Below are 22,653 nucleotides of genomic sequence, written 5' to 3' on the forward strand. Positions count from 1 at the left end.
ACGGTCAGTCTGCGATCAATCCCCATTGGTGGACCCATTGTGCTATTTCTCGCTCCAACCAGTGCACCACGACTGGTATATCAAAGGCCGTGGTATGTGCTATTCTGTCTGTGGGATGGTGCATATAAAAGATCCCTTGCTGCTAATCGAAAAAGAGTAGCCCATTAAGTGGCAACAGCAGGTTTCCTCTCTCAATATCTGTGTGGTCTTTAACCATATATCCGATGCCATATAACCGTAAATAAAATGTGTTGAGTGCATCGTTAAATAAAACATTTCCTTCCTAATGGGTCCAAGAGGTAATTTTTAAGAGTTCTCATCTCCCCCTCCGAAATCCTAGATCTGCCACTGGCAAGATATTTCAATGTACATGTTTATTCATCTACATGGAGTAAATGTATATAAATATTATGATTTTTGAAACACATGAGGTGAATTTGTAGACAATACATGACTATCAAGTATGATACCTGCATGTATGATATATTCACTGTAACATAACTGTTCAACTTTGTGAAAAACCACCATTTCAGAAGTCTATACATATTATGAGATTTCTTTTTCAAAAATAAATAATACACAAAGACCAGTAAACAAAGTTTGTAAGGTTTGGTTTTGGATTTATTTCTTCAAAAGCAAAGTTTATATGTGTTGTATGTGACTGAAACACTTCATCAGAAGGTATCCACACACTTTAAAAGAAAGTGGCTCTGAAATCAACACAACATGATGAGGGTTTACCATGCCCTAACACAGAATAGGGCAAAGCAAGCAATCAAAATTCCATTATCGAAACACCAAATTCACTGTTAAGACAATGTGTGGACTTCCTAGTCAGTGTCAACACGTATGTACACGTCACTACATTTATTTTATACTAAGAGTGAGCCACCAGTGTTGTGTGTATTATGTTAATCTCTCTCGTCCACATTGTACGAAGGAAGCTTCAACGTGCAATATCCCACCCCAGTCAAACTGCGAGGCAGAGCCCCTACCGTTTCCCAAATGCCCGTGTAGATGTCGTACTTTGAGACGAGTTTCTGCCCAGTCTTTGTCTGCACGTTGTAACCCCCCAGGACGTATATATGGTCGTGGTAGACGACGCACGACGCCTCTTTGTGAGATATCGACAGAGGCGCTATGATTGTCCACTGGTCCATCGTGGGATCGTAACACTCAGACTGCATCACGGGCTGGGCCTGCTGGTTGACGTTAAGGTTGCAGCCACCAAACACAAACAGTCTTTCGTGCGTTGCACACATCACGTGCCAGCCTCGCGGGGTCAGCATCGGGGCCATGTCCTCCCACTGGTTCGTCTGAGGATCGTACCGCTGCATATCGGGCGTGAAGTGGTTGCCACTGTAGCCACCAGAGATATATATATGGTTGCTATACACTGCCCCGGCATGTGCGTGATACGACATGGGCATGGATGCTATCAGTTCCCAAGTGTTCTGAGCGGGGTCATAGGCCTCCGCAGTGGCCAGGCTCCCGTCCTTGAACTTCCCGCCCACAGAATACACCTTGTTGTTTAACACCCCGGCGAAGAAATAAGCTCTCTTGTTCAACATCGGACACACCTGAAACCAGTTATCGAACCGTGGATCATATCGGAGAACAGAATTAACAGCCGACTCGCCATGGGCACACTGCGTCGTGCAACCCCCTAAAACGTACAGGAAGTTGTTGTACACCACAACCTGCATATGACTCAAAGCACTCGGCAAGGTGGCAACCTCCTGTCTGTTTAACAAACTGTTTGCCGTTATTTTGGAATCGAATATCAGAATTTCGTCATGCAGGCAGGGATTGGGATGAATCTCCCGCCCTCCCACACTGAGAAGTCGATCCACGAATGACCGCAACTGAACACTGTAAGACATGACGAGGGGCTGAGAGTGTGGAACGACGTGGTAGTTGAGCGCGCCGAGGACCATCTGCCGTAGTTCGGGGTTCGACATCATTGTGTCAACACGCTGCACGTGTTGAACCAAGTCGGTGGGGTTGATCAGCGGGAAGCGGATCAGCTTCATCAGCGCCGGAGAATGGTCTTCCTGAATGACAACCTGCTTTAGCCACTCCCACGTGATTCGAAAGATGTCAATCTCACGCAGGCACAGTTTCTCACTGTTCAGACAGTTCAGCATCTGCTCGTAAGTCAGAAGCTGTAGTGTTCCCTCTTTTGCAATCTGCATGAGATTTTGTGCTATGAATACATCTATCTGCTTCAAGGCATTGTTCATACTGTAGAGTTTTGCCGTGTTTATGAAGTCATAAAAGTTGGTCGTGGTCATGCCACTGAGGAAGTTCCGCTCGCAGAACTCGATCACAGGCGTCACTTGTAAATGAGTTGCTGCGGCAATCACGTCAAAGATGTCATCACCTTCCAGAGTGGTCGTAGACGTGTATATCACTTCCAAGACTTTCTCTAAACCTTTTGACGTAATTCCTTTGAGTTCTATTTCTTTCTGGGTGCTCTCTCGCATTCCACTGGTGAACATCGATCGGAAATAGTCTGAACATGAGACGAGAATGACACGATGCACATCAAATTTGCTACCTGAAACCAAAAACAAGGTCTTATTAAATAAAATGGAAAATGAAGCCATAGGTATATTTCCACAAATAAACTGGCAGAATGTGTACAGATGTATTTATTACATACCCAATGGTGAGAACATCATTCTTTATTTTTGATAACACACGTTTGATAACATTCAATGACTGGCTGCTCCTAGGTGATGACCAGGTTGCCATTGCCATACTATCCAATTAAGAAAAGCATGACGAAGATCAGTAGGTGGGAAAAAAATGTTTATGGTCTGCGAAAATGGCGAAACAAATTTGGGTTGGTCGGGTAACCGGAACCAGACATATTTTTTTATTTAGCCTTAATGTACTCTCTGACTAATTTATGACATAATGACAGGTGCCGACAAAATAATCTACTCGCCAAAAGCCAAGTGTTTCGTAAATTTTAACTGCCATATAGCAGAATTTCACTCACATACAGGCAACTGTTTACTCGCAATATTTTGTCCTGTTAATATGATCAATTACATAAAACGTTTATAAGACAAGCATTGTGAAATTAGATTACCTAGTCTTAAAGACCTACACATTATAATCCTCATCCTTAAATATCTCTGCCAATTTATAATTACTAATTTGTCAAAAAAACCACTCCTAAATTAATGAATGTTTAACAATACCCCAAAACTAAAAATACATTGACTATTGAGTGTCAAATGAATATAAATGAATGAATTGATGATCAACATCAATGCAAAATTTTAAAATTAAATTAAAACACAGTGTAAAGAGCTTTGCTAAAAAAAAATATCAAATATCACAGGTAGGTAAAATTTTATTTATAGTCCATCCCATCCTTCTACAAAAGTGTTTTTTGTTAATAATTTCAGTTTGGTATGAAGAAAAGTAAAAGTGTTTTGAAGATAACAAACAAATACTACTTGTGTGTGCAAGTGACAAAACAATCGGCTCAGAAATAAATAACTTGTACAAGTTGTAGTAAATTCCATAGTATCAAAAAAGACGTTCCCTATGGGACAGACTATAAACAAAATTCGGCATGATCTCTAAGACATTCCAACACCAGTTCAAGGCGGAATAAAAAATACTAAATAGTGTATATCCTTGAACAGAAGCCTGCATGAGCTTCTGGGTTTTTTCGCAATGCTCCAAGACCCGGCCTCTATTCAAGGTAGGCTTCTATTTAATGCAAACAACAGTTTTTGTTATGGCTGTTGACTGGCTCTAGCCTTGTTGTAAGCTTGTCTTCTCCTGTCCTGCTGTTCTCGCCATGTGGTTAAAAATGTGACGTCATTAAATGGAAGTGACAGGTATAACGTAGAAATAGGCAGGCTTCTATTTAATGCAAACAACAGTTTTTGTTATGGCTGTTGACTGGCTCTAGCCTCATTGTAAGCTTGTCTTCTCCTGTCCTGCTGTTCTCGCCATGTGGTTAAAAATGTGACGTCATTAAATGGAAGTGACAGGTATAACGTAGAAATAGGCAGGCTTCTATTCAAGGCAGGCTTCTGTTTAATGCAAACAACAGTTCTTGTTATGGCTGTTGACTGGCTCTAGCCTTGTTGTAAGCTTGTCTTCTCCTGTCCTGCTGTTCTCGCCATGTGGTTAAAAATGTGACGTCATTAAATGGAAGTGACAGGTATAATGTAGAAATAGGCAGGCTTCTATTCAAGGCAGGCTTCTATTTAATGCAACCAACAGTTTTTGTTATGGCTGTTGACTGGCTCTAGCCTCGTTGTAAGCTTGTCTTCTCCTGTCCTGCTGTTCTCGCCATGTGGTTAAAAATGTGATGTCATTAAATGGAAGTGACAGGTATAACGTAGAAATAGGCAGGCTTCTATTCAAGGCAGGCTTCTATTTAATGCAAACAACAGTTCTTGTTATGGCTGTTGACTGGCTCTAGCCTTGTTGTAAGCTTGTCTTCTCCTGTCCTGCTGTTCTCGCCATGTGGTTAAAAATGTGACGTCATTAAATGGAAGTGACAGGTATAACGTAGAAATAGGCAGGCTTCTATTTAATGCAAACAACAGTTCTTGTTATGGCTGTTGACTGGCTCTAGTCTTGTTGTAAGCTTGTCTTCTCCTGTCCTGCTGTTCTCGCCATGTGATTAAAAATGTGATGTCATTAAATGGAAGTGACAGGTAGAACGTAGAAATAGGCAGGCTTCTATTCAAGGCAGGCTTCTATTTAATGCAAACAACAGTTCTTGTTATGGCTGTTGACTGGCTCTAGCCTCGTTGTAAGCTTGTCTTCTCCTGTCCTGCTGTTCTCGCCATGTGGTTAAAAATGTGCCGTCATTAAATGGAAGTGACAGGTATAACGTAGAAATAAGCAGGCTTCTATTCAAGGAAGGCGTCTATTTATTTTGCAATGCTCTGAGACCAGGAGCCTCATCCACTAAACTCTCGTAACTTTGCGATCTCGCAGTGCCATGCTAAAAGACATTACAAAGAGGATGCTTTGTTGTCTAACAGAGCCTAATAGACCTTTGTCAATTAGGTCCCCGGCCTCTAATCGAGGTACAAGGTTATTTTATTTTCAAGTTTTCTTGTGGAAAAAAAACAGAGCTCATGTTCACTTATAGATTTATCACCATTATCGCTGGCTTAATATTATGTTCATAAATGGTTCCTCTTAGTAAAAATTGTTATTCTACTTTTGCTTTCATGTAAGCTGTAAAATGTTTTACAAAATACTATTCATATGTGACACTATTTTCAATCTTTCTTTTTTTCAGTATATTATTACACAGCTACTGTTGTGGAAAACATAAAAATTAGGTCACTATTCCAGGGTTTAAGCATGATCCGAAAAATTTATAAAAAGTTGCCAAGTGAACAGGACTTTGAGATTTGGTTTAAACAATATTTATTACTAGTAAAATATAATGGTCATGGATCAGTCAACAGACCTCTCCATACATCACTGATTTAAACAGAAATGCACATTACACTACTTTTGTTTGGTTAACTGAAATTAACACTTAGCAAAAAAAATTCTGACAAAATTTACCAACTAGATAATAAAATTTTGTTGTCTAGTTTAAACCCTCAGGCCGGTAAAATCACAGAACCAACATTTTGTTTTTTAGGATTATATAGAGTACAACTATTCAACGGAACCTAAAAACAGTTTCCCATGTGTTCCCATGATCACAAGACACGGAACCAAACAGGTGTTTCCCATGAAATTTAAAATACTATGGCCTGACCCTGAATGTTAAATAATTTCAATCTGATTAAAATTAGCTCTACTGGAGCTAATTTCACAAAACATCGTAAATTTATGTCTGTCACTAGCAGTTAAACTGGTTATATGTTTACATGTGTTTGGAATCTTATTTCACACAGAAAATGACATCATTATAGAAGATGGAGCATTTTATTAACACAAAAAAATGAATATATCGATGTGTATTTTAAATTATATTTGGTTTAAATTGTTAGTAATAGTAGTAACAAGAACTGTGGTTTAGTCATAGATATATGTTTACGTGCAAAACTAGACTTACGATGTTTTGTGAAATTGGGCCCTGGTCTACCAGTAAATCTAACAGCATTGCATGGACTCCCATGTCCAGGTGACATTTCATCTATAAATAATAATTTAAATATCGACCAATCACACTTCGCCGTATAAAGTTATTTGGGAGCATAAAAATTCTAAAAATATCGAGCTAGACTTTTTATGCAGCCGCTGTATTGCGAACCATACCAATATGTACTGGCCCGGGTTAGATGACTGCTTAACTACAATATATATGTAACTCCAGGTGTTTAATTTATTAAAATCAATCTTTAATTTTACATTACAAATTATTTATTTTATAAAATAAAACATGTTTTAATGCATTGGCAAGATCGGTCTGGTGAGATACAAGTGGGGTTTTTTTTCTTGTTTAACAACATCACTAGAGCACATTTATAAATTAATCATCAGCTATTGGATGTCAAATGTGATCATTCTGACACACAGTCATCAGAGGAAACATGCCACATTATTTCTAATGCAGCAAGGGATCTTTTATATATGCGCTTTCCCACAGACAGGAAAGCACACACCGGTTGTGGTGCACTGGATAGGAAAGCTACTGCAAAGACATTTTTTTATTTTTTTTTCTACGGACTACCAATAACTACGGTGGTATATTTAGGACACAAACTTGTTATATTTTTCTTACTTTAAAGACCTCAAACTCTCGATTTATTATCTCAAGGGAGCAGGATCTAGATGTCAGTAGAGTGTTCACCTGAGGTTCTTTGGTTACAGAAACAAATCTCCTCAGTGGTTCATTTTGTGAATGTTTTTCCCCGTCCCAACCAGTGTCCCATGACTGGTATATCAAAAGCCTATCAAAGTGCATATAAAAGATCCCTTGCTGCTACTGGAAACATTATCTTGAGCTATTGATTTATTATGTGGAGCGCTCATCATTTTAACTCATCATCAAGTATGTCTTTTGCAATTCTCTTTTTAGCTGGGTGTGGATGGGCTTTAGCTCGGTAGGTTGAGAGCTCGCCCGAGGTGCTTGTGTCACAGGAGTGAATCACCTCAGTGGATCGATTCAACTGATTTGGGTTTTTTCTGGTCAAAGGCTGTGGCATTTGTTTTCCTGTCTGTCGGAAAGTGTATATATAAAAGATCCCGTATTACTAATGGGAAAATGTAGCTTATTATATTGAGCTCTCAACTAATTATTTCAAACTATCAATATATTATGTCAAACACTCAACATATTAACTCTTGTCAACTTGTATGTCTTTTTCTTTCTGCAATTCTCTTTTTGGCTGTACAGTCCTGATGCAGAAGTTGAGAACTCAAGATAATAAGTTGAGCGCTGGAGATATTAAATCGAACACTCGAGATAATAAGTTGAGTACTAAAGATAAGTTCAGCACTCGAGATAATAAGCCAAACAATTGAGATAATAAATTGAGAACTCGAGATAATAAGTCAAAAGTTTAACATAATAAGTTGAGCACTCAGGATAATCAGTCAAACTCTTGAGATATTTTAAGTCGAGCACTCAAGATAGTAAGTAGAGAGCTTGAGATAATAAGTCAAGTGCTCATGTTAATAAGTTGAGCAGTTGAGATAATAAGTCGAGCGCTTCAGCAATGATAGTTATTTTACCATTTTACTGATTCATTTCTATGGCAATGGGATTAAATAATAATCGTAACATTTTGCATTAAGTTTATATATGCAGTCCTCGGCTGTTATGGCCATGATTCATACAGCCGAGCTCCAATTCAATTAGATTGTCGCTCAAGCAATAGGCGAACTTCTTGGCCTCTCTCAACATTAAAAAATGGGGAAAAGGTGCAGTAATAAACTCTGGATTGTATACTAGAATAAATAGATTTTATGGCTATACTATCAGGTTTTTTGCCCATCTTGAAATGAAAGTTCAACATTAAAATTTTATATTGAAATTAGTTTCCGGCATACTTCATAATTCACCCAAATCATTTCATATACCCTCGGCATAATTCTGAATGTTTTCAAATTACTGGCATGATTTTGCAAGTAAGGTTTTGATTGGTCAACTGGACATGAGCTCCAACGGGGTGCTGTTAGATCCACAGGTAATAGTAATTAACCAGTGGAGCTAATATTAATTACCTTCAGCAATGAGAGTGACATCACATAATATTTTGTCATGTTTAAGCTTATTTAGCCCTTGAAGAATTTTCATGCCATGTTCAGGACGTTCCTCCACACGAAAAACATCGCCATTGGTTGTCGTCGTAGCAACCTCCTGACCCTCGGCCATATTTGATATGTGGCCTCTGGGCAGTTGTGTAACCTTCAGACAAGTGTCATCCAAATCTACAATGAAAAAAACACCTCACAATAATAATACAGAGTATGACAAATATTTTGAAAAGTCACTAGCCACAGGGCTAGTGGGTTTATGAAAACCACTAGCCCACCAAGATAAAGCACTAGCCCAAATTCCGGATCAATTATAACTGGATTTTTATATAATTTTGGTAACATTACACATTTACGAGTATAACAGTAAAATAAAACAAACACTTAAATCATGTTGTAACTTTCAGTTTTTTGTCGTGTCATACGTTTTGTCTTTTGTCAAGTGTGATCCATCGTCATTGTCCCGTTTTCGTTTTTGCCATCCCCCCGGGGAAAAATAATCGAGCAAACTCTTGGTTGGTATCTAAACACACTATCAAAATAATTAAATTTAAATGAGGGTACGACAGTGTGACACACGGTAATAGATGGTTCAGTGTATTTGGTAGTTGGTTATATATTTAGGGCCTACTATTTATGTCGCCAGGAACGGTGATGCCAAATACAGGGCATTATCCCGTGTCAGACCGATATCAAGAGAATATAACGGCGACATCTAATCTGTTGTTAATTGATGAACAAAAAAGGTATTATCTTGTATCGGCAGCTGTGACGTATTATCTAAACCGCTACACGTAATAGGCCAAGCCACGTCATTGCATATGCGGTTACCATTAAAGTAAATTGTGTTCCTGATTGCTGATAACCACATGTTAGCGAAGTGTTAAATTAGAAAACAATAAGTAAATAAAACAAACACTGAAATTCAAAGCATGGCTGGGGTTTACTTGATTGAGATTAACCTGTCGTCACGATTGGTGATTTCCAAGTTCTTAGCCTAAAACATATGTGCGAGATTAACTACCACGTGACATGTCTAACCAATCAAAACATGTATGTCATTAGACTTTATTTCCTGTGCCAGAAACTTGAAAGGGAAAGGTAAACAATGCATGCTGTAACTGTGACGATGTAGAGATAGCATGTTACTGCAGTTTGCAGACCTAGCTCAAGTGGATTATTATTATATACTGATTGCGTTGTTGATATTATTCGATGACAAACGTCACAATCAAATTTATTAAACGAAATTTCAGCCGAGAGAAAAAGAAAGAAAGAAAGAAAAAAAACACGATCATGCGATGACGAGAGGATGGGGGGGGGGGAAACCACTAGCCCGCAAGGGCTAGTGGTTTTGCATTTCTCATTAGCCCAAACTTAAAAACCACTAGCCACGGGCGTCGGGCTAGCGGATTTGTCGAACTCTGTAATAGTAAGTTAATACATGTAGTTAGTGTCTAAAGTGAATCACTGTTACTTGCAAATCTACAACTAAAATGGACAGCAATTGCCACATGCATACACGTACATGATACACTGCAGCTCACAGCCTGTGATATGAACTGTCATAGATTAGAGGCTTTATCGATGACAGGGTTTTTTGCCGCTGTGTAAAAATTAAATCCATCGGTTGAAGGAATTGTTTTTAATAGTTTTTAGTTTCGTGTTTCTTTGTTCCAAAAGTTACTTTTTTAAAATTGCCTTAGTCAAGACTCAATATTGCTGTAGGTGAGCATTTTGTCTCCTGTAAAAACCTTTGAACATTGCTGTAGGTTACAAATTTTAGTTAACTTTGAGCTCTATACTGTTACTGTAGTGTCCAGATAAAATCATTGTTTACCACACATCTGCAACAAGTGTAAGCATGGCTATACATTAACACTCAACGGTAAAATATCCCTAATATATGTTCCCTTTTTATGTATCATTAGGGGGGGGGGGGGGGGAGAGAGACAGACGGAAATCTTTCCAAATAGTTTTGTCTGAGGATAGTTAGTCGACTGCATTTAAATAATATCAAGAACATGAAGAATTGGTCATGACAGTTACAGTCATCATTGTCATGGGACAGATCATGGGTACAAAAATAACGTAGATGATAAACATAATTATATTACACCCAATTATGCGATAGCACCTTCCATGCATCTATGTAGTATGTATATACAAATAGTGAGACTATGCATTTTTAATGAAATCAAAAATAATACAACAAAAATACAGTTCTAAACTGCTGCGAATAATGGAATAGCAGAATACGGCTTGGTTGATACGGTAACAGGTGCCCGTTAGATACATTTTGAAATTTAGCTTTTTCTATTACCTTCAACTGATCCGCTACAATAATATACAAGACATCAAAATTCTTCAGGCGTCACGATAGCAAGCAATAGATTACAATATTCCAATTATGACACATTCTACTAAATTAAGACAAACTTTTATTTCGCCTAATGAGCTAGGAAGTTCCTGCCATAACGGAAGTTACAAAATGGTCTCATTGCGCATGTGCAGTGTCAATATATGGCAAGTTGTGACTGTAAAATCTGCTAAAAAAAATTATTTTGTGATCGATAAAGAACAGACTACACTTAATTCAGGTTATTTAATGCAGTTACAACTTTAACTGTTTTTGTTTATTTGGAAAATCTATTTATTTAATCAAATATTTAAGGTATCGTTTGGTTTATTAATGAGCTAAATTCGTGGTAATTTTGTCGTAATACACGTTTTCTTCTAAATATTTAGTGAAAAGATTACAATTTAAATGTTTTAAATACAATCCAAGCCGACATACATCTCTACGTATGTAGGTCTTAATTTTGTCTGTTTCGCAATGGCTTCGTGATGGCGTAGTGCATTAGTGCTCATACGTTTTATGTTGTTAATGTTTCGTATGTGGGTTCGAATCTGTGCGCAGGAACGTCGGTAATGTTTCTTCTGTTTGTTGTATGTTAATGGTTTGAAATGACTTTTTAAGTTAAATCTAAATGGAAAGTTGTTTTAGAACAATATTGTATGTCAAAAATAGATTTCTATTGCAAGTATATACTATATTCATTTAATAAATTGTTATGGGTGGTCACTGTTAGTATGTTACCAAATTTGTCCATTCTGTCTGTGAAATCTATTTAAATAATAATATTCCCACAAACTGCACATATGACTAGTTAGGGGCTATTCAAATATTACGTAATGCTATTTTTGTCAAAATAAGACACCCTCCTTACCCCCTGTAACGCTCCTTAACACTAGACCACACACACACACCCCGAAAATATTACGTAATATCCCACTCACAAACAAGTCATATGGGTAATGAATGCCAACCAGTGGCATAGGAAGGTGCCAAAAATTGTTTGTGTGTGGGGCACACTTGTATAAATATATATAAACCATCGCTGCTGCTACTGGATCAAGAAAAGTGTCCCCACCCCCACATCCTATGCCTATGGCGCAGATACGCATTTTAAGTCAATTTATTTTCCTTATTGTGTGTACATGTCTAGCTATAACTACCAACATTATAACATTGTCGCCATGATAGAGCAATTATGATTATTTTTTTATAAAATAAAAAACCACAAATTAGTAATTAAAAAAAAAAAGCATTACATATAACCCACCCCATGTAACGCTACATTAATAACATTTAGACCTACACCACCTCGAGCATTACGCAATATTTGAATGGCCCTATAAGACAATTTGGAATTATTATTTGATTATTTTTATGTAAAACAAACTTTAATTTATCTAATATGTTTCATAATAAATTTACCAAAAAGCTACCATACATAGAGAAAATGCAGTGTATTATTATTTGATTACATTTATTAAAAAAAGAAGAAAAAACTTTTAATTCTACATATTTCCAAACAAAGTTGTCTAAATTGCTAAAAAAAAATTGGGGTCAAGTTTTATTACTGCACATGCTGGTACTCTTCCTCCAAGAATGCTTAGCTCAAAGTAAAAATTAAATCTAGAGAAAATCATACTTACATTTAGTGTGATTAGAATTTTCTCCAATAAAATTGTTATTATTTTATTAGTACATAAACATGTTTGGTTGAAATTTTTTATGGGCATGATGTGTAGTTAAAGATGTTATGTTAATATTTCACAACAAAAATTAATAAATATTTTGACAGAAATTTGACATTATGCAAATCTGAGACAACCACTTTTAAGTTAAACCCTCTCTATGATTGACAGTATTAGTAATAGGAGTACAGTTTCAAAGTACAAAGTACAAAAAGTGAAATATAGGTAGAATACATGTAGCGTGATATAGGTAAATGTATTGTTGATAGTGTTTTCCCTAGCTTGTTTTAGCATGGTGCAGCACCATGCCTCAATAGTCTAGCACCATCTTGCCTCAATCAGTGCCATACTGCCAAACAAGCCTTTTTCAGTAATTAATTCTAAAATTGCCTTTATAAAACACCCAAAAAGGTATTATTAATTAACAAAATATGCCTTTTATATCTTTGGCCATTCATTTATTAAAACAAGTAAATAAATTACATTAATGTTTATTTTAATTAATTTTTTAAAAGTGTTTGGTCTACCATGCCTTGACTAATTTCTAGGGAAATCACTAGTTGATTTATAGTTGGATCTGTACATGTAGATCTATAACTTTTGCGAAGCACGGGGGTGAAGATGATGTCAACTTTTGTGTTTAGATCAATGTTAGTTTGCTGTTTAGCTCTATTTCTTACAAACTATAAGTTTAGCATCAGTGAAAGTTGCATCTATGAATGTTCATCTCATTGCATGTTAAAATGAGAGAAAAAAACCCCCACAACATTTGAATAAAAAGTTTTAATTAAATTTTATATTTTAATTTTTTAAAACATGCATTAAGATGACCTTCTGTAGATGCAACGCTTAATCACTGACATGGAGTAAGTGTATAGTAGGTGGGACATTTAATTCTGTGGAATTCTTATGTTTTAATATTATTCATATTTGCGTAAGTACATATATATATACACACACACAATGTACATGATGTAAATTTTTCTGTTCACAGGTAGTCATGTCGAACAGTGTGTGTTCTCACTGTGGTTGTACAGAGATAGACAAGGACACTGCCCGGGGAGATGCAGTTTGCACAAACTGTGGGTCTGTTCTAGAAGATCAGATTATTGTGTCGGAGGTTCAGTTTCAGGAAAACGCAGCAGGAGGTGCCTCTGTTATTGGACAGTATGTGTCCACAGATGGTAAGAATACTGGGTCAGTGGTACTGGAGAAAATACTTGCTGAAATGAACAGCAGCGTTTCTAATTCAGAAAAATTTCTCTGGAAATACAAATGCTGTGCTGTGTAATTTGTGTCAGCTAAAAATAGTAAAATACACTTTGCATAGGCATTAATTTGTATTTTAAATGCTTGTACTAATATGATTTTATGATAGTTATGACAATCAATTTTTTTGTCAGCATTGCTGAATGCTGATGGGGTGGAATGTAGCCCAATGGTAAAGTGTTCACCTGATGCAGAGTCGGTCTAGGGTCGATTCCCATTGTATTCTTGTTTCTGTCATGGGGGGACAGTGGGTTTCCTCTCTAATTAGTCCCCTACCGGTCCAAACCTGGATGGTCCTATAGGTTTTATTTCCATCCGTTTGTCTGTCTGTTTTCCAGATGGTTTTTTCAGAAGACTTAGATATTGAGTTGAAATTTTGTGTATAGGTTTATCACATTCTGTTATAGGTAAAGTTTGACTTCATGGCGATTTACCCATTTTTGGTGCAGATATGGCCCTTGAACTTAGGAGATGTGAAAAAAATGTTTCCAGAATTTTTTTTCAGAAGACCGTTGGATATTGAGCTGAAATTTTGTATAGGGTTTTCATGTACTGTTACAGATCAAGTTTGACTTTCATGGCGATTTACCCATTTTTAACGGAGTTATGGCCCTTGAACTTAGGAGATGTCAAAATTTGTTTTCTGGATTTTTGCAATGCCTGGAGATACCAAGATGAAATTTTGTATACGGTTTTATCATTTGTATATAGCCTTACAGATCAAGTTGAAATTTTGTGGCGATTTACCCACTTCAGAGTTATTGCCCCTGAATTTAGGAGATACGAAAAATTGTTAGGCCCGGTAGGGGACATGTATTGCTTTAGCTGTACTCTCAAATTGCTTGTTATTTTACTGTTCCCTAACAGTATGTCTGACACAGCTGTAACTGTAATTAAAATGTACTGTGTTGTTAAATATTTTTTTTTTTTTCTTTTTTGGTTAATGCTGACATGAATAGTTGTAGGATCAATATCTACATGTATTGATGAATAAACTCATTGTTTAGGTTTAACTTTTTGCCTTTTCCAGCTAATGTTACATGACTAACATACCAGTGCTCAAGCAAATTCTCAAATTCAGGCAAAAACAATGGAGATATTCAGGAAAAATTAACTAGCCTGATACCTTTTTGCCATGTATTTCAATCTTTCTACCCACAAAATTAGTTGAAATCCATGTAAAAATATGTGGTGTTTGTTTACAGTCCTATATAGCTGTTTTGCAGTAATGCTAGTATGAACAAATGTTGTTGTCCAGATTCAAGCATTTTCATTTAATTCAGGCAAAAAATTAGCCTGGTCCCCCAAACAAAGCCTTTTAGGGAAAAATAAATAGAACAATTTAGTATGTGAAATGTCTATAACATTTTTATTTTAATTACACAAAAACATTACAAAATAATAACTAAGACCATTTTCGATTTATTTTTCAGGTGTTTTCAAAGTAAATGTTATGTGAAGAATGTTATAGCTTTCACGAAAGATGTACGTACATCATACATGTATGAAAAACAGAAATGTGCCTATTTCTACAAAGTTGTTTTCTTTTGCTCTCATTCTTAGGAACCAAGTCTCAAGGTCTTGGAGGTTTTCATCATGGATATGGAAAGGAATCAAGAACACTAACATTTCAAAATGGTAATGGTTTTCTTTTACATGTACAGTCAAACTTTCATCATAATTTATCTAAGGCAGTCTCATATAATTGTGTTTAAAGATGACTGATTACTGTTAGATACAGATCAGTTCCTGTAAGTACTAAACTTGTTACATGTGTGCACCTGTCTGACGACACATATGTTGCAGACACTAATCAGCTGGCTAAATGTTTTTTTTTTTTTTTTTACCCAAAGGTCAGATCATTGAATTAGCAAGAAGTCCAGTCATCATAATATTTTACACCTAATCAGATTTCAAAAACAAAATCACACAATGTATACTAAGACACAAACTTGTTTATTGCAAAATAGCACACTTTCAGTTGTGGAAAGATGACTACAACTGGCTGAGGGAGGGCAAACTTTAATTTGATTTTCAACAGGGGAGGCCAATACATAGAGGATTCGTCACGAGTATTTTTTAATATGGAAAATATCAACCAAGTCTATGTTAATTGGTATTTGTCGTTTAACTAGACGAGGTTGATATTTTACATATTAAAAAACATGAGCTGCGAATTCTATTTATCCTATAACACTTCTAAAATAACATTTTAATAATTTGTTTAGTAAATAACAGTACTAAAGTCGCCGCCGTCAATAATATGACGTCATCATGATTAGCACAGATTAGTTTGATGTCACGCATTTTAAACAAATCTTTGAAAATATTATGCTTGGTACACAGGTCTTGTTGGCTTGTTAGCAAATGACCCATCCATAGCAACACATTACCTAGAGACCTTGCAAATTTGCATACCATTATTAACCGGGTTAATAACGTAAATTATTACATGGGTTTATGACATGGATATCATGGGTAAGTTATAGGATAAATTACATTATATCTCAACATGAGGCACATACATGTACATACATGTTCAATCTGTTCATTTTTATCAAATATCTCCCCTTTCGTCTGAGAAGGTAGAAGTTATTTCACTCTGTGGTATTCCGTTCAGAATGTTAACCATTCAAGAAAGATCTCAGAGTGTGTTAATTTCAATGATGATTACATTTTAATCATCCTGTGCCTTTTCACCACTTAAAAATTAGTATATCCTCAGTTGATTCATTTGTACATTGTTCTGTGATAACTGTTATGATTGAGGTATAATGGTATAGGAGTACCTTTTTGTTAGCTGTTATGTTACTTCATGTTAGAAGTCACTTAAATTAGTACACATGCATGGAACATTTTGTTTAAATATTTTTATTAACGACAGTTGGTGATCAGTTGAAAATTGAGTAGCAAATTCCATTTAACATTTTAGAATTGTGTAATTGTCTCTCAAGGGGCGAGACGTAGCCCAGTGGGTAAAGCGTTGGCTTGATGCACGGTCGGTTTGGGATCAATCCCCATCAGTGGGCCCATTGGGCTATTTCTCGCTCCAGCCAGTGCACCACGATTGGTATATCAAAGGCCGTGGTATGTGTTATCTTGTCTGTGGGATGGTGCATATAAAAGATCCCTTGCTGCTAATCGAAAAGAGTAGCCCATGAAGTGGCAACAGCGGGTTTCTTCTCTCTATCTGTGTGGTCCCTAACCATACATGTATGTCAGACACCATATAACCATAATTAAAATGTGTTGAGTGCGTCATTAAATAAAACATTTCCTTCCATCTCTGAAATTTTCCTAGCAAATCGTGACATGATACTGAACAAAATGTATACAACACATGTATATCATACATGTATATTTAGGCATCGTCATAAAATTGTTTTGAAAACACAATGTTTTCTAAGAGACTGCAGAAGCTTTTGTAAAGCTTAAGGTTCTTCAGACAGTGATACCGCTATTCATTTTCACAACTGACCGTTTTATCAATACAATTACATTTATATAAACTGCATCATATGGATAATGTATAACATGCTTGCAGGCAAAAAGAGAATTCAGCATCTTGGTGCTCAGATCAAGCTCAACCAGCATTGTCTTGACATGGCATTCAACTTTTTCAAGATGGCCGTCACCAGACGTCTGACAAGAGGTCGGCGGTCGAGTCACGTTATTGCAGCCTGTCTGTACATGGTGTGCAGAACTGAGGGAACTCCTCGTATCCTTTCAGTCGATGACAATTAATTGGTTCAATTTTAAATCAAAATTAGATGACGACACCAGTTTCCAAACATCAATACTTTATCGGGACTGGTCATTCAACATTAACAATGCTGTAGAGGGTATTGTGGGTCATGTTACAAAACTGGAAGAGAGACGGGTTTTTTGTCAGAGTTATGCCACATTTTAAAAATAAAAGTAGTTTGTTTTGTTTCATGACACCACTATAGCACATTGATTAATTAATCCTTGGCTATTGGATGTTAAACATTTGGTAATTCTGACTGTCTTCAGAGGAAACCCCACTATATTTTTCCAGTAGCAGCAAGGGATCTTTTATATGCACTTTCCCAGGACTTTCCAGGGCCCCCTTCAATATTCAAGGACTTTTCAAGATCGTGCGCACCATGCAAAGGTTGTGTTATGTGCTATCCTGTCTGTGGAATCGTGCATATAAAAGATCCCTTGCTACTAATGGAAAAATCTAGCGGGTTTCCTTTCTAAGAATATATGGAAAAATTACCAAATGTTTGACATCCAATAGTGGATGATTAATAAATCAATGTGCTCTAGTGGTGTTGTTAAACAAAAAAAAAACACTTTTTTTTTTACAATTATGTTTTGTTTAATGACATCATTAGATTACATTGATTTATTAATCATCAGCTATTGGATGTCAAACATTTGATAATTTTGATTAGAAGAGTCTCTCGGAACACCTACATTTTTGCATTAGCAGCAGGCAATCTTTTATATACATTCGAACAGGCAGGATAGTACATATCAGTCTTTTATATACCATTCATAGTCACTGGTTTGGATGAGATGTGAAAAGAATGGGTCCATCAAGGGGATTTGATCCTCAAGCACAGCACTTCTGGCAAGCGCTCTACCGACTGAGCTGGATTTGCCCCCATCTTGATAATGTCTCATCTTTCTTTATGAATCAGAATATATTAAGTCAGGGCCTTAACAGATGATTTTCTATCTAGTATTTATTGTTAAAGAAAGCAAGCAAAAATACAAACAGAAAATCCAATAATGTTGATATAATGAAGTCGCAGAAACAGGAAAAGGTGGCGGTTGTTAACAAGCATTATTTAGAGGTGGTAGAGTTCTGGACCCATATTCACAAAAAGGTGTAAATTTACGTCTACGACTAGCACTTACGTCTACCGTAGATTTATGTTTACTTGCAAGAAGCACCTTATTCTCAAAGACGGTCGTAAATGTAAACGTAACTTAGTTGGATGTAATTCCACGATTTAACACTCTCACCGAAGAAATAAAAAAAAACCCATTAGAAACGATGGCTACTGGGTAAATAACAAATGCGCAAAATGCAATTTCGTTTGACTTATGCTAACAATAACATCGCGAACGGCGAAACTTGACATTTTGGTATTGGTGAGGATCTGCGTTTTGGTACGAACTTGAGGATATTTCTTAAAAAGGAAAAGATAACTCAGGAGAAATTGGCCGAGTCGAAAACATCCGTTCGATCACCAACAAAAATATGTTAAATCCGTGGGCATTCACCATCACAAACTGCTTCAATTATTGGAAATGATGCCAGTTTTCGTAAATAATAGTAAATAACGGCGATCGTGCTTGATTTATTATATGTACACGACTTACGTGCAGTGTTAGTTGTAACTGGAGGCACTCTTATATTTACGTCCAACTTTACACGTAACTTACATTTTCGTTGTTTCGTGAATAGCTCTTCAGTCGTATATTTACGTTTACGTGTAAAACTAGGCTTACGATGTTTTGAGAATATGGGTCCTTAGCCATACAAGCTGTTACGGGGAGGAGGAAAATACTATAAATTAAATTTATGTATATATTAAAATTATACATTACTCTTATCTACATGTAAATTAATCAATTGTAGCAAATCCACTGTTTCTGGCCATCCTTTTGTTTGTAGTAGCTCAGAATGTATTTTATATGAAAAAGAAATCAGAAATCAGGAACTGGGGTAACTGATTTGATATATCCCATGCTATATTCATATTGATTTTATAATATCTTATGCTGTTTCAGATATATTTATAATTACCTGAGATTTGTATTTACAGTCGATGAGTTATTAATTTACATATTTCTGTAATAAATATTCACCTTAACACATCCAGATATGCTCCTTGATTTCAGTGATATATTGCAGGTATGTCTTATATTAAAGGAAACATGTCACGAGACCATATTATAGCTCATTTTAAAAGCAAAATGATATAAAAATAATATACAAATAAGTTTATAACAATAAAATATGCGTAGTTAACTTAAAATGAAGAAATTACGCTAATCAGTATCAAAGTACGATTTATGCATATTTATTCGTGAGCGTTCGAAAAAAAAAAAGGAAGTGACGTCAGAGCCGCTGTACTCTTCCATTGTTGTTAACTTTTCAGTCCAACATTGCCATACTGCACGGCCTTTGGGTGTAAAAATAAACAGTTTAAACGATCGGGATTGTCTTTTTATGGTTTTCCAAAGGATTGTATCCGAAGAAAGACGCGTGTATTTTATCGCAAAACAAAAGATTGGACACCAACACCGCATAGTACTTTGGTGTCAGCCTATTTACAGCCCGGAGCCCGAACATTACCCGGAGACAAAAACAGTACTCGGTTGCGAATGCCGAGGTGGACATTGTACATATTTGGCACAAAGATACACCTCAGCATGATGTATTTATACATGTTAAATCAAAAATGTAGAATTTTTGTTTAATTTTTTTTTTTTTGAGAAAAAAATGATTTTTCATGTTAGGGCTGTAGGCCTACATAACAAAATCTGTATTCACCGTCCGAAGAAGGAAACGTCAATAAGTAATTAAATATGGCATATACAAACATGGGATTTGGCATGAGGATACATCTCAGTACGATGTATTTAAATATGTTTTTAAAAAAACTTGTAGAAAACAAAAATAATTTTAAATAATGTTTTTAATCTTCCTCATCGTTCCTCATCGCCCGAAGTTCAATACAAAATCCACGGGCTAACTTGAGAATCGGAGTGTTGTTTTAGTTAATTGGTCCTTTCTTTCCGTGGCCTGCACATGTGATTCCTGATTGGCAGGTGTATATTGCAGGGTATCGACCAGGTAAGTGATTACCACTGTCTAGACATACGTACAAAATACTTGCGATATTTTCTATAAAAAAAACAAAAAACAAATGTTTGTCCTACATTTATATTTTTTTTACATATTTAAATACATCATACCGAGGTGTATCTTTATGCTAAATATGAACAGTATACACCTCGGCATCCGGGTTTTGGTTTTGTGTCCGGGTTACTTTCGGGATCTGGGCTGTAAATTGGTCGACCGGTCTGGTCTGGCACCATCGGTTTCTCCGCCCTCCGACTCGCTATCTGTTTTTTCTTCAGTATCACTGTTGTAAGTAAATGTGTGTCTTTCTTCATTTACTAACAGCTCAAATTGATACGGCAAAACGTTTTGCGAACGAACACTCATTGTTTTGGTAAGCTGTGCAAGTCTTAGATTCTTTATGAGTGGTACGGACTAATGCTTTTAAGTGTAAGGCTTCAGATCAAGCGACGCGTCTCTGATGTCACTGACCTCGTGATTGCCCTGCTCATTAAAGATCGGCAATTTTTTTTTTAGGTGATTCAATTTATAATTAATTGTACATGGTTGGTGCCAAATATAGGTTAAAGACTTAAAAATATATTATATTTATATAACACAATAGGTGTATTATTTTGGGGGTACTAAAACAGGATTTGTTGTCAGTTCCAGTAATGCGTCTTCTCGCACTCCATTTAAGTGGGGCGGCTGCCGACCCCCTTTTATTTTTAAGCGCCCCTTTTTATGCTATTTCAAAATATATGCTTTTTTCACACAGAAAAAAACCCTATCAGTTTGCACACTAGGCTTCAAAGGAAATAAGCTCTGGTGTGCATAGAAATGCAACTGACAAAAAACGTCAGTAGCTTACAGTATTTTTAAGAGCCTTTATTGTGTCCCATACCACTATCCATTTGTATGTTGTATCCACATAATAAAAATTATATTTTATTTGAGCAATGAAAACATTTAATTTTTATTGTTTAGGCAATCTGCCAGTTGAAAAAACACTTATTTGATGCCAAATCTGTCACGTGATCAAAATGGTCATTCTATCCTTTTGTGTACACAGACTTGTCTGATATTTTGTCCTCAATTGCAGTTTTAATTGGCTGTAACAAATTTTTACTTATTGTCATTTGTTTATTCAGCAATTCCTAACAAAAAAATTATTAGAAACTTTTATCTTTTTTCAGGGATATAAATTAATGGATCATTTATCTTGGGTTCTAAATAATATATACACCACCTTTATAAAACAAAACTATTTTTTATCAGCTGGCGATATCAATGCGATCTATTCATTCGAGGAAGACGAAAATAAAAAGAACAAAAATATTTCAGATTTTTTTAGATACTTTGAAATCTTTATTAAAATAACAATATTAAAACTTTAATCAGTTCAGCAAAACAATTGCCCTTTGATGTCAGATCGAAAATATCTCCCGGTTCAACTAATGTTAACGGTAACCAAGCTTTTCCCCTTTTTAACAAAAATATTTAAAAATTGTAGGGGAGGGTGGTTGTGAAGCCGCCCTGCTTTAATTTTCATCTAGGTAGCAAGAACAGTGCAACACTGCAAATATTGATTTGATAGTTTTATGAAAAGATATTTTTCAACTAAAGAGGCAAACTTGATGATAAATGCCTCTCGGCCCTTACCTATTGTTATAAATGTATCTAGATATGTTTGAGCCAAAGGAAAAAAAAATCTTTTCCTTTTAGATGTTGTAATATGTGTATTCCATCAAATGGCAGCTATGATTGTAATAAGTTTTGTTCTCTTTAGTTTAATTTTTTTTTGTTAATATGATTAAACTTGAAAACTTCTTGATTACACGTATATTTACTTAACTTCAAACAAAGCAAGTCTCATGCTACTTTCTGGATTTTTTCGTCTAGGTGAATGTGTACACTCTTGGAAAAACTTACCTGAGTATATCCAGAGAACTGTGTATCAACATTCCAGCTGTTGGTAAGTACATATAATATTATGTATTCTGTGGTAAAGTGGTTTGTTCGTACATATGGGGCCCATTCAACAATTATGTAATACACAATCTGGCATTTTTGTACCCTTTTCTCAGGGTAAGCAACAAAACAATTTATTGTCATTGCTTACTTCATATTCATGGGACCTGCCTATGTTATGTACAATTTATTACATAGATACAACAAGATACATCAACTTCTTGGGAGGGGCGGGATATAGCACATTGGTAAAGCACTCGCTTGATACCGTCAGTTTGGGATCGCACAGATTTTCTTTGATGAAATTAGAAAGGCTTCTGAATTCAAAGAGA

The 22,653-nt window shown here is 36.0% G+C and overlaps 2 protein-coding genes across 2 annotated transcripts in view; one reads left to right on the forward strand and one right to left on the reverse strand.

Annotated features, from left to right (window-relative positions):
* Positions 1 to 603: 603 nt before the first annotated feature.
* On the reverse strand, positions 604 to 10,686 carry LOC121370225 (kelch-like protein 9). Its single transcript, XM_041495347.1, has 3 exons — positions 10,535 to 10,686; positions 8,179 to 8,385; positions 604 to 2,560 (listed from the first exon to the last, which is right to left on the reverse strand). The coding sequence occupies exons 2-3, from the start codon at positions 8,327 to 8,329 to the stop codon at positions 912 to 914; spliced, it is 1,800 nt and encodes a 599-aa protein (XP_041351281.1). The 5' UTR covers positions 8,330 to 8,385; positions 10,535 to 10,686; the 3' UTR covers positions 604 to 911.
* Positions 10,687 to 10,725: 39 nt separating this feature from the next.
* Positions 10,726 to 22,653, forward strand: part of LOC121370227 (transcription factor IIIB 90 kDa subunit-like) — a 34,679-nt gene continuing 22,751 nt past the window's right edge. Inside the window, exons 1-6 of the mRNA XM_041495349.1 lie at positions 10,726 to 10,811; positions 13,250 to 13,439; positions 15,088 to 15,162; positions 17,069 to 17,242; positions 19,386 to 19,417; positions 22,253 to 22,325. Coding sequence (XP_041351283.1) covers positions 13,256 to 13,439; positions 15,088 to 15,162; positions 17,069 to 17,242; positions 19,386 to 19,417; positions 22,253 to 22,325 — 538 coding nt within the window. The 5' untranslated portion in view covers positions 10,726 to 10,811; positions 13,250 to 13,255. The remainder of the gene's footprint in view (positions 10,812 to 13,249; positions 13,440 to 15,087; positions 15,163 to 17,068; positions 17,243 to 19,385; positions 19,418 to 22,252; positions 22,326 to 22,653) is intronic.

The sequence above is a fragment of the Gigantopelta aegis genome, chromosome 4 (genome assembly GCF_016097555.1).
Source record: "Gigantopelta aegis isolate Gae_Host chromosome 4, Gae_host_genome, whole genome shotgun sequence".
In the NCBI taxonomy this organism is placed as follows: Eukaryota; Metazoa; Mollusca; class Gastropoda; order Neomphalida; family Peltospiridae; genus Gigantopelta; species Gigantopelta aegis.